Here is a 12029-nt window from a genome sequence, read left to right on the forward strand (position 1 = left end):
TGACTTTATGTAAAAAAAAAAAAAAAAAAAAAAAAAAAAAAAAAAAAAAAAAAAAAATTAGAAAGGTGCAGAATCTCTCTCAGTGACCTGGGCATCAAGTACATAGAAAAAACTATCCATTCCCTGACCCTGCCCTCTGATTCACACAGAAGTTTTGTGTGCTAGGACAGCATGGTTTGAAGTACACAGGCTCCTTTTACGTACAGAATCCTCCCATACATACATCAAATTGGAGGTTTCAGCTCGTTCGCCACTTAAATTAAAAAGTATTTTCTGCTACATGTCTGAAACATTGGAGAAAGACCATATGGTAATGGAAAAAGGTTAAACTACCTTTGTAGTTACTGTTCTACTCCATCAAATATTGTTACTGCTAATAACAGTATTTTTGATTTCCTAGCACTCCAGGAACACTTTTCACATGTTCTATGGTTTTTGAACCAATCTTTTAGTTAACTAGACTTTACTTCCATGATAGATAATAACAACAGAGTAAAGCTGATGCCTGATGCTGGTATTCCTGGATCTGACTACATTAATGCCAGCTATGTGTCTGTAAGTAGAAAGTCTCTCACATTTTTACTGTATTTGTTTTCTGGTAGAAGAGTTAAAAAATAACTCGCAACAAAAACAAGATTCTAATTTTTCTTTCATTCACTACAGCCACCGTTGCCATGACATTGTTCAAGTGACTCTGTGGCACTAAACATGGCACGTTAATAAAATATATATCCATTTTCATTGCTAAGCAATGATTTCCAAAAATAATCAAAACTGTGTCCAGCAAGTTGCTTTTTATAAGTTATCTCATACCATTTTCATAAAAGGCAACAGTGGAACTCCCACTGAGGTAAATTGTTTAGATAGGTGTTATTTGGTCTCTTGATTCAGGAGTTAAAGTTGCTGTATATGAATAGGACAGTGCAAAGATATTGAACTGAAAACTTTCATAGAAATAGCTAACAGTTTTAGTATGCTCCTTATTATTTTGTGAAAGTTATAATGAAGGAAAATGAAAGTAGGCTTCTTGAAGGAAAGTAATACTACATTTTTCATCCTCATCTTTCTTCTCAGACTTTCCATTTTCTTATTGTGTGCATCTATATTTTCATCTCATTTTTGTCCTGTTGAAGCTCAAAGTGTGAATTATAGCTATGCATCTTATCTCTTCTAGCAGTGGCTGGTGATCTCACATGAGGTCAAGACTTGATTTACATTAAATACTTTTCAAACATGTAGCAAGACATGCAGAGTGTAGTCAAAACAGATGACACAAAGGAAAGTAGAAATAGTTATTTGCAGGTAAATAAGAGACATGACAGAGAATAAGCAGTAGATTGAGAGGATCTTCCTTTCTTATGAGCAAATGGTATTTATTCCCACTATGTCTTTGTTCTGAGAGTTAGCAGACAGGAAGAACCATGCCACTTGATGCTGGGACTACACAGAATGGCTGAGAAGGAAAGCAGAGGCATCTTGGAGCATGGTCTGGTCTTTACCCTTCCTGTCACTGACAGGCCAAGTCTTAGGCAGGGAACACTAACAGCAACTCCCAAAAAGCTGCAGCAAAAGCCAGCTATAGTGTTCCCTGCTGAGATTTTGCTTGTGTGCATACATTTTGGACGTCCATTCGTCAGTGAATAGACAGTTCCAATGTTATGGTTTCTCAAGGCCAAAGTTTCACCCTTTATACGCTCTCACTTTCCATGTTTGTAGATGTATAAATATATAAATGCATATAGCTGTAAACATGGAATGTGTATGTGTATTTGCATACCTAATTACCTAGGCCTGTATACATATGCATTGTTGTAAAGAGAGGAAAAGTCTTGAACTTAGTTTTAATAAATGGGAACTCTGCTGCTACTTTGACTTTCATTAGTTAAACAAAGTCAGTAACTGAACTCTGAGCTTTACATCCCTGAGTTATAGTTTCTCACCTCACTCTTAAACTAAAGAGGATTAACATAGTTTCCCACTGCCACCTGTTCTTTATATTATAGATGGAGTAAGTAACAGGCAGCTGTGAATTATAGGGCTATAATTCCAACAAGAAGCTTTGGTGGTGCTATAAACCACAGTGTCAGTTGTTTTGAGCAATAAGCAGGACACTGTGATATTATAAACTGCTAATTCTACAGCACAAATTTATTGTTATTATTGCTATTGTAGTTATTTTAGACTTTCTGTAGTACATAATAGTTCCTGTAGGTGTACTTCTTTCCTATGAGGACCCAGATCCATGTGAAACCATGCACTCAGAACATCGATAGATGTTTTTCAATAAACTTCCTTCTTCACAAGTTTTACACCAATTTATAAATTAACCAAAGAGCAAAAGCCAATACTAAAATAAAAGTCAACACCTTCAGTAGGTTTCTTGAAAACATTTAATTGGAGGTCATTTATTTCAATAAGCTTCAACCCCAAGTTACAGCACATCCCAGACAATCACCAAAGAACAAGGTCATTTGTGTGTGTATTACTTGCACTGGCTCTCAAACTGCTCCTTATTTGTTTCCCTGGCTCCACTGCTCCTTAGCACTATTTGATTCTCCTTTGTTGGCCACCTCTTGATTTAGTTCTTGGTGGCCTCTAGCTGGATCTGCAGTAAGTATAATATGAAGGCTTAGATACTTTCAAATGGGAATTGATGACCTGATGTCCCTGTAATATCTCTGCTAAATGCATTTCTATTACCATGGCACTTCCCATTGTAGAGTATTGGCTCATAACTGGACTGCCAAAAAAAGCCATTTCTTTCTTAGTTTTCCAGGGCAGCCTGCCATGCAGTGACTACTGAGGCATATGCCAATTTGCTTAGTATGTCTGACAAGGTTTTAGCCTTAGGCATGGCAGATACAGGCACAACTATGAGTCACATGCAAACTCTTTTGTTTCCTTGCCAACCATTATGTATTAAACATTTTCTCTTTCTTAGGGCTATTTATGTCCAAATGAGTTTATTGCAACTCAGGGACCTTTACCAGGAACAGTGGGTGATTTCTGGAGAATGGTGTGGGAGACAAGAGCTAAGACACTTGTGATGCTCACACAATGTTTTGAAAAAGGACGTGTAAGTTACCAGTGAACCAATTAAAAGCATTTGATATAACTAGAAATTCTGCATGTAGTTTCTGTCAAGATTATAACATGATAATTGTTAATTAATTAGTGATCATCTCCCTGCAGATAAGATGTCATCAGTACTGGCCAGAAGATAATAAACCAGTGACTGTGTTTGGGGATATAGTGATTACTAAATTGACGGAAGATATTCAAATAGACTGGACCATCAGAGACCTAAAAATTGAAAGGGTAAGCCAGCACTGGAAGTTGATGGAAAAATTCATCCAACACCCAAAAGAACATCAGATATGCTACATCCCACCCAACTACTCCCTCAATATTCTTCTTTTAATCTTTTAATGCATATGCTTTGTACTGCCTGGTTACCCTGCATTTTATTTTCATTGATGCTTTATTTCCTGAAGATTTTTGTCACAAAGAGCTCAGATATTTGTCCAATATTCTATGAAGGGCCTATTAAGGTTACTGAACTTCTGATCTGGTGGGAGGTGAAGTTTCTACTTGGACGCAATTGTGTCTGTTGTAGAAAGGAATAATCTTAACCATTCTGAGATGAGACAAATCCCTTTGAATGTATCCCTCTCAGATTAAAGGGCAAGATTCTCTGGTGCAGCTGTTTTGCATTGTACCACCAGCCATTGGCCTCCACCCCCAGGAGATTCACCTAGCATGCATGAGAACCATCAGTATTACTCCTACTCTTTGTGCTGAGAAGGAGGAGCAGGGGTACAGCAGAGAACTTGACCTTTGTCATGACCCACAATACAGTTTCCACGTGTTGGAAAAATTATAACCCAGCATTAACTGGGAAGAGCAGGTGGGCTCAAAAAGCAATCTGGGAATAAAGACTCAAAATTAAATCAGCACTGCCAGAATTGATTTGTGTTGCAAGTAGTGCAGCCAGATCCTAGGACCTGAACTTGGCTGTGCTAATGCAGGCATTGCCATGCTGTGGCATGTGCATGTGACAAAGGGCACACAGCAGGTAGGGGCTGGTCTCAGCAGCTGCCCCATAGGGATATGTTGTGCACATACTGCAGAGAAACAAACACTTAAAAATGACTGAGAGAAGATAAACCTTGTTTTCTGCTAAAAATAGCACATAGAGAAACAAGACTGGAAAAAGGACTATTTAGAATAGAAATTAATTCCAGTGAAATGCCAAGTCACGTATGTTAACAAGGGTGAGGCTGAAAAGAAGGTAATTTGAATTGACTGGGTGATCAATTTACTGTCACTGAACTATCCTGCACAAAAAGCTATGCCCTTTATAAGCATGTCATTAAATTTGCTGTATTGCTGGTTTTAAGATTGTATGTCCATTCACAAGTGGGTGAATGCTTGATGATCTTCCAGTGAAGACAAAAAGCATATGTGAAGCAAATAACTCAAAATTAAAGCCATTGTGTATTTCTCTTCCATTTTTATATTGATCGGTTTAAAAATAATAGTACAACTACAAAGTAGTTGCTACACATAATTCTTCACTGTTGTTCAATATTTCTTGCAATATGAAAGAAGCAAGTCATTGGTTCAAAAGCAATTTGAAAAAATAGAAACTGGTTCATTTCACAACAGTTGATTGAACTGTGGTACTCCTTACTGCAGGATATTGTGAAGGCTAAAAACTTACAGGGATTAAAAAAATCTATATAAATTAGCAGAAGAAAATACTGGTGAGTATTATTAAATTTCCATTCACTGTCTCACTGAGGCAGTTCACAAGTCACAAACTATTAAGAATGCAAAGGATATTCTGAGGAACTACAGCTACATTGTTGTCATGTTTTATAATGTTCCCTAACATTTTTTCTTGACTACTGTTGGAAAGAGCATATTGGTGTAGACAGGCCTTTGGCATGATCCCGTTCTTTCATTTTTATGTCCTTCAAAAGTAATCTGGGTATTAGATCATAACCTCTTTTTTGAGGTTACTGATGCTGCTGCTCTGATTGAGAGAACATGAAAGAAAATATGTCTGTGTTCACCCAGTGTATGTGTGTTTGCCTTTACCACACTGGATTGATCTTAGAGTAGTTGCTTTTTCCTGAACAAATTTGTCATCCCAGCTGACTAAATTTCTAAAAGAGTCATAGAGACTTCAACCTGCAATCTACAAATTACAGGTATAATGACTGAAGTCGAATGAAGAGCCACTACTGAAAACACTAATACTTCCTGAAAGATGGACTTGATGCCATCCCTCAAAAAACCTGCCAGAAGTTCTGTGCACAGCAAATTATCCCTTTGTGCCAGTAATCTTATAATTATTATGCTATTCTAATTTTATTTTTTACATGAAATTACTGAGAGGATTTCATGTACCTTACTGAACCTTCTGTAGCATTTCTTCTGTAAAAACTGCATTATTATGTACTTTTCAGCATGGAGACTGCATGATGGTGCGGCAGTGTAACTTCACTTCTTGGCCAGAACATGGAGTCCCTGAAACTACTGCGCCAATTATCCACTTTGTAAAACTCATCCGTGCAAGTCGAGCACATGATAGCACACCGATGGTGGTTCACTGCAGGTGAGTGTATTCACCAAGTCATCGTTTGGCGGCTTTGACTCTCAAGTCCATAATAATGCACAGGGAAGTTGCCAGAAGAGCACAGATATGGTTCTAGTATTCTAGTATGGACAGCAGTGAAGGTTTCTCTAGCAGTTCTTCTTACTCCTTTCTAGAAGGTAAAATGCCTGTGTCTGTTCTGCTGTTTATGGAAATCCATTGAGGAGATGTCAGGGAAATAATTGTTCCAAAAATTACCATAAAGTACTGCTGGTTTTTTCTCCATTTTCCTCTTCAATCATGAGAAGAGGAACAGCAAATGACATGTATTGGTTTAAGTTACTTTTATTACAATTAGAACACTTCTTAAGAAGCAAGTATTAAAAATATATTTAAAATGTATATGACACATGTCATAAGGAAGAAGCTATTTGAAGCTACAGAGAATGAGAAATAGAAATAAAGGTTTGCATAGGCCAGATTTCAAACTTGGATGCCTGTAAACAGTTAAAACCTATATTTAGGCTCTTAAATAAATGGTCTGGTGGTTGGAGGTGTTCAGCTGTCATAGTTTCCACTGGTTTCATTAATACCCTTAAATTTCTGTTTCAAAGAGTATGTGTGGGGAGGCCTAAGTCTTAAGGAAACTAATGAGTGTGACTTGCATTTTATGCAGGTCGGTGTTCCCACTGAATGTGTGGGCATGCTCCATAAAAGGGAACTGAACTCATAGGTCTGCTACTGAGTCTTTGCCTCATTCTCACTTGGTGTGAGTCTGGAAATAAGAGGAAGGAAAAGATGCCTTTGATGCTACAAATTTTTTTCCACTTTATCTCGCATGGAAATTCTTATTATTTGTCCTCAGCATCCTATTGGTGCCACCCACAAAGGATAGTAAAGCCTTACTCATTTAATATTGCTGTCTTTGATGAACGTATCCCTCTACTGCAAGGGCCACAAAGACTATGACAGGAGAGAGCAACACAGTCTTCATGTTTTCAGGACACATATTCTGTGGGGACCCTCTACAAGGAACCCTATATCCTTTTCAGAAGGGAGATATGTAAAGGGGCCAGCAGGCTCCTGATACTCCACCTGTGCTCAAATTCCTGATGGTTATAAAGCGTTACTGTATATTCTCATATCAAGAAAACTCATTCATTAATTTTTGCTCACTAGATATTGCAAGCTCAAGAGTTATGCTATACATCTCTTGATTATCTGCAATATACCCTGCATTTATTACACATTATATCTGTAATATACCCTGCATTTATTACACCAATTGCAGAGAAGTCTGATAGTCATTTAGAAATTATCCTATTCATTATAAGACCTTGAAATAAAACATTACCTACCAGCAGGTCTTGAACACTCATCCTCCTTTTAAAAGTATTTTCTTTAAATTTTTTTTGCTAGATCCCATGTTATTTTGTCTCAAATACTAAAAGTGTTACAGAATCCCAGTGTGATTTCACAAAATCTTGTGGGTTTTTCCTCTCAATTAATAAGCTCTAGAAAACTCATCTAAAAGCTATAGCGTCTTTTTTTTTCCACTCAAACAGGTTTGGATCATATGAACATATAAATGAGTAATATCTCATTTATCTGATGAAAATGATAAATCAAAAATTATGAAAATGTGAAACTAAAATTAGAAAATTGCTCAAATCCAGATTTCACTTAATCGAATTCAGAAAGAAATTCACAAGATGTAAATACTGAAAAAAATATTTAGGTTTTGTTTCAAAAGTTTTTCTTTTCACAGTAAACAATTTATCCAGAATATTCTAAGAAAATGCTGAAAGCATTAACATAAAAGCTTTATTTTATCTTGTTTATCATGTTTGCAGTGCTGGTGTTGGAAGAACCGGTGTTTATATTGCACTTGACCATTTAACCCAACATGTAAATGACCATGATTTTGTGGATATCTATGGACTTGTAGCTGAGCTAAGAAGTGAAAGGATGTGTATGGTACAAAACCTGGTAAGAGTTATCTATTTTATTTCCCTGTTGTTGAAAAATTAGTCATGTCTTCACATAACATTATACAGCTAATAACAATCAACTGTATAATGTATTTTCTACCAAATCCTGCTTTTATTTATTTCAAGCATTGTGGAATTATATTGTCTATATCCACCTAAGTACACTTAGCCAGCAAAGTCTTGACAAGTGCTGAAAATAGTGCTATTTATTTTTAAACCTAAATAATAATTTCTCAGTTTCTAAGAAAGTTTATTTCGTTTTGTGTAAAGAACAATGGTTGTATTAAAAATGGATTCACTCATTCTCTACTTAATTTGACTTTATTTACTACTTTAGTGTATTTTTTTGGGTGTATGAATATGTGGCATAGTCCACCAAACTTGAAAATAGTCATTTACCTTTGAACTCATTATTGATGCCTTGATTCTTTTTTAATCACTTCAAATAAAATAGTATATATGGATGGATTTAATCACAGATTTCAACATTTTCAAAATCAATGGTGGGTTTTAGGTCTAGAAAAAGTACATTTCTAGCAGGTTTATTTTGTATGGATAGAAGTCAGTGATGACCTTCTGGTGAGGAAGACTTCCTTCTGCTGTATCTGGGATTCTGAGTATATATAAAGGAATAATATTAGAATTTAAAGCTGATCCTAAATGCCCAGTGGAACAGAAATCAGCTTTATTTGGATAAGACTTCTAGCATAAGTCTCCTGCTGGCCAGATCTAACCCAGGGCAGCCTGAAGTCTTTGAGTCTACAGCATGACTTACCAGCTTCTCAGTATGGATGAGTAGTTTCAGGATGCACTTCCACATGACTGATGGATTTAAATTGATTTTAATATAAGGAGACTTGCTCCATTTGGAATGAAATTCTGTTATTCCATATCACAACAGAATATGTAAAAAGTGTGTCAGAATACACAAAGCAGTTAATCCTTCTTCAGAAGATTTTATGGGACCTTCTGGTGATATTCTGACATGATATATCTTGTAAGGTGCAGTCTGGATACCATGTGCTCTAAATTTTCACTTTTGAAGTTTTGATGCAGCTAAAAAATTGCCAGTACTTTCTTGTGAGGATGAATTCTGGGAATACTTTTTGGTTCTTGTTTTACTTTATGGACTAGAAGTAGAATCACCTAGAAATAAATCAAAGGCTGGAAGACAATTTAATGGAAGCACACCCAAAATAAAATTTCAAAACAGTGAGACATTTGATAATATCATTGCATGTTTTTAAAATATGCATAATTTTTGTGTATCTCTTCATTTGGATGTTTTGGCAGGGGCTAGGAAAAGTGGTGCCAAAATACAATACAAGATGATGGTGTCAGAGTTCAGATTTCTTAACAAATCAAGTATCCATCTGTATGCTAGCTGCAAAATTCTGTCATAGCCTGTTCTCTGTCCAGGTGATTTCTAGCTCATATTTGCAAGACTACAAAAGTCAGACCAGCAACAAAATTTGCCCAAAGGGAATCAATCTTGTAAAGTTTTACAGCGGATTCAAAAGTCAAACTGTTCTGAGAGTTCTGTTATAAAACACTGTTGAGTTGCCTATTAATCAGATTTTATGTGATCAGCACAGAAGATATAAAAGAGAGGAGCAATTCCTCCCTAGAACTCAGTACAGAAATCCCTCAGTCAAACTGTCTGTAAGATCTATGAGTAAGATAAATAAAAGCTGATTGCTCTCAGACCTGTATTTTGCTTGTTTATAGCTTCAAAATAATATTCCTTTTGCTAACAAAGTCATGATATGTTACTGTAACCAACAGATGAAAATAGTTAAGACTGTCATTGTTTCTAACTGAGAAAATATCTAGTTAGACATAAATAGCCCAAGTAGCCTGCTTCACTCTCCCCTGGCAAACCCAGAAAGATTTTCATTGTTACATCATCAGAAGTTGCTATATGCGTGCAAGAGATTACAGAGTTTTCAGAGGCTGCATTCTGAACTGGAATAACCAATCTAAAATAAACTCCACTGAAATTTAAGACTTTCATTCTAGAAATCCATCTTTGTTCAGCAGACATATCAAAGTTTACCTTTTTGCCAAGTACAAAGGCTAGTTTGAAGTAATGTCATGCTATTATTCAGCAAGAAAGATATTGAAAGGTGTAATGGTGCTGCACACTTCAGAGGACCTGTGAAAAGCTGGTTTAATTACCCACAGTTCTGGAGCTGTGGCAGTAACTCTTATCCATGTAAGCAAATTTCTCTCATACATCTGAGACACTTGGATTGCAAATTGATGTCTGTTGTGAAAGAAAATAGCAAAAAGTTGAGCCAAAAAGTTATATAAATATTTTTACCCGTGCAAAAGTCAAGGGTAAGAGTATGATTTTGGTGCAGTTATTCCAAATCCATCTTGACAAGGTCCTGGGCAAAATAGCTGGCCCAGCCTGAGCAGTGGGCAGTTGCACCAGGTGGTCTCAAGAGGTCTCTTCCAGTCTGAAGGTACTGGCTTATTTTCTGCATCTACATATACAATACTTCTCCTATGTGAATATATGCTTAATCCATTTATTATATTTCTATCTGTTTTCATTCTTACATTCTTACATTGCCTTATTTTGTTTTCTTCTTTTCAGACTTTATGTCCTTGAAAGTGTTAAATTACCTTTAGCTGCCCACTCTTTGTGTTAGTATATGTTAAAAATGAGGCTACAGCTGGGGAAGTATCACTCAAAATCCTGCGTTAATTTGCTCCTAGCACTGGTGCAAGCTCCTAGAACATATAGGTTTAGATTTCTTGAACTTCTGCATTTGACTGCACCCTGCTGGTTTTCTCTATGGTAGAAATAGGAAAATTTTCTTATCTAGATATTACCTTCACGTGGTTCAGCTTCTTCAGTCTGCATCTCGTGGCAAAATGTCTTTTCATAGAACAAACATTCACAGAAAATTGTAGAGTAGCCTATTAGTCTCAGTAATGGTTAGTCAAATTTCATATATCTTGCTGTTCATAAAGACTTATATGTTTAGGCAAATTTAAAGCATTATTTTTCATAACAATTGAAATCAGATCAGGCATATATGATATGGTCACCAAAGTACTGAGATTGCTGCGTTAAACTGCAGTTACTTCAAGATTTTCTAGGTGTTATAGAAAAAGTTAAAAGTTTTTTGGTATTACAAGTAAATTTTTTTTTTCTAATCAAGCATCTTTAAATTCACATCTTGCAGGCACAATATATATTTTTACATCAATGTGTATTGGATCTGTTGACAACTAAGGGAAGTAGTCAACCCTTATGTTTTGTAAATTATTCAGCACTGCAAAAGATGGACTCTCTGGATGCCATGGAAGGTAAGGAGATACAGACTGTGTCAAAATTATTTTTCCACAGCAGGTGCAATGACTTTTCCAGACTAAGAAGCAGCAAAAAAGTCCTTTAACATGCTTTTTTTTTTTTTTGCTTTAAAAGTGTAATTATTTACCTTTTGCTGCTCTTTATTCCCTCTCACAATAATGGTCATTGCTCAAGATTTCCCCACTTTTTTCCATGCAAGACCTTTATAATTCATTGAAGAACAGTTATCTGGCATAAGTTACTATTTGTTTACAAGGTAGTCTAATTTAATATATGTTTCTTCTGCAGGTGATGTGGAGCTTGAATGGGAAGAAACAACCATGTAAATACTAGGAGTAAATATTACAGAAAAGGAGATTTTGAAAATCAAAGTAATATTTTTCTAAGCACAGGGGCCAAAGTGAATTCCCCTATTTTGTTGATTAAAGGAAACACAGATGATTGAGACATCTTTTCTTCTATCAATGTGCCTTCATAAATAAGTTAAAGTATTTTATTCAGAATACTGAGCAATAATGGTTTGGAGTACTTTTGCACAGACTGCATTTCTGGTGTTGTATAAATAGTGCATTCAGTATGTATTTAAAGTGTATTTGAACACATTCCTTTTTCCCAAACTATCTTTGTAAAAGAAAAATGAGCCAAATAGGATGTAAAAAATTAATATTTCCATTGAACCCAGTTTGGTGTGAATTTGCTGTGTTCTGTGTGTTTTGGTTTTAAGTAAAAGCTAAGGTTTCTTTACTCATTCTTGATAGATTGGCTTCAGTGTTGTCAGTTCTTGTAGATTAATTCCAAGACCATCACAATGATCTTTACCTAACTGTATGTTCTTGTGTTTTGAATATTTTTTTACAAGAGGTAGTACACCAACTCATGATCCTGAACAGCTGAAGAGTCACCTTCTGACATGGGGAGGATTATTCAGCTTTTACACAGCGCACAGTAGCTCTTCGGGGACACTTGGGGCTATTTAAACTATTTTATAATCAGCAGGTTGGGTTTTTTTTAAATACATAATGATGATTGCATATGTTCTGTGCAGAAAAAAAGTGTTTTACATTCCTGCTACTTTTTCAAGCAGATAAAACAAAGTAAAACTATAAAACTA

General features: G+C 35.8%; 1 protein-coding gene across 1 annotated transcript in view; it reads left to right on the forward strand.

Moving 5' to 3' along the window:
* The window catches only part of PTPRQ (protein tyrosine phosphatase receptor type Q), a 99987-nt gene extending 88169 nt beyond the window's left edge, over nucleotides 1-11818 (forward strand). Inside the window, exons 39-45 of the mRNA XM_041409740.1 lie at nucleotides 479-555; nucleotides 2942-3076; nucleotides 3193-3318; nucleotides 5475-5623; nucleotides 7456-7591; nucleotides 10791-10914; nucleotides 11207-11818. Coding sequence (XP_041265674.1) covers nucleotides 479-555; nucleotides 2942-3076; nucleotides 3193-3318; nucleotides 5475-5623; nucleotides 7456-7591; nucleotides 10791-10914; nucleotides 11207-11244 — 785 coding nt within the window. The 3' untranslated portion in view covers nucleotides 11245-11818. The remainder of the gene's footprint in view (nucleotides 1-478; nucleotides 556-2941; nucleotides 3077-3192; nucleotides 3319-5474; nucleotides 5624-7455; nucleotides 7592-10790; nucleotides 10915-11206) is intronic.
* The last annotated feature ends 211 nt before the right edge of the window (nucleotides 11819-12029 follow it).

Source organism: Onychostruthus taczanowskii, unplaced genomic scaffold (genome assembly GCF_017590055.1).
Source record: "Onychostruthus taczanowskii isolate IOZ18803 unplaced genomic scaffold, ASM1759005v1 scaffold31, whole genome shotgun sequence".
In the NCBI taxonomy this organism is placed as follows: Eukaryota; Metazoa; Chordata; class Aves; order Passeriformes; family Passeridae; genus Onychostruthus; species Onychostruthus taczanowskii.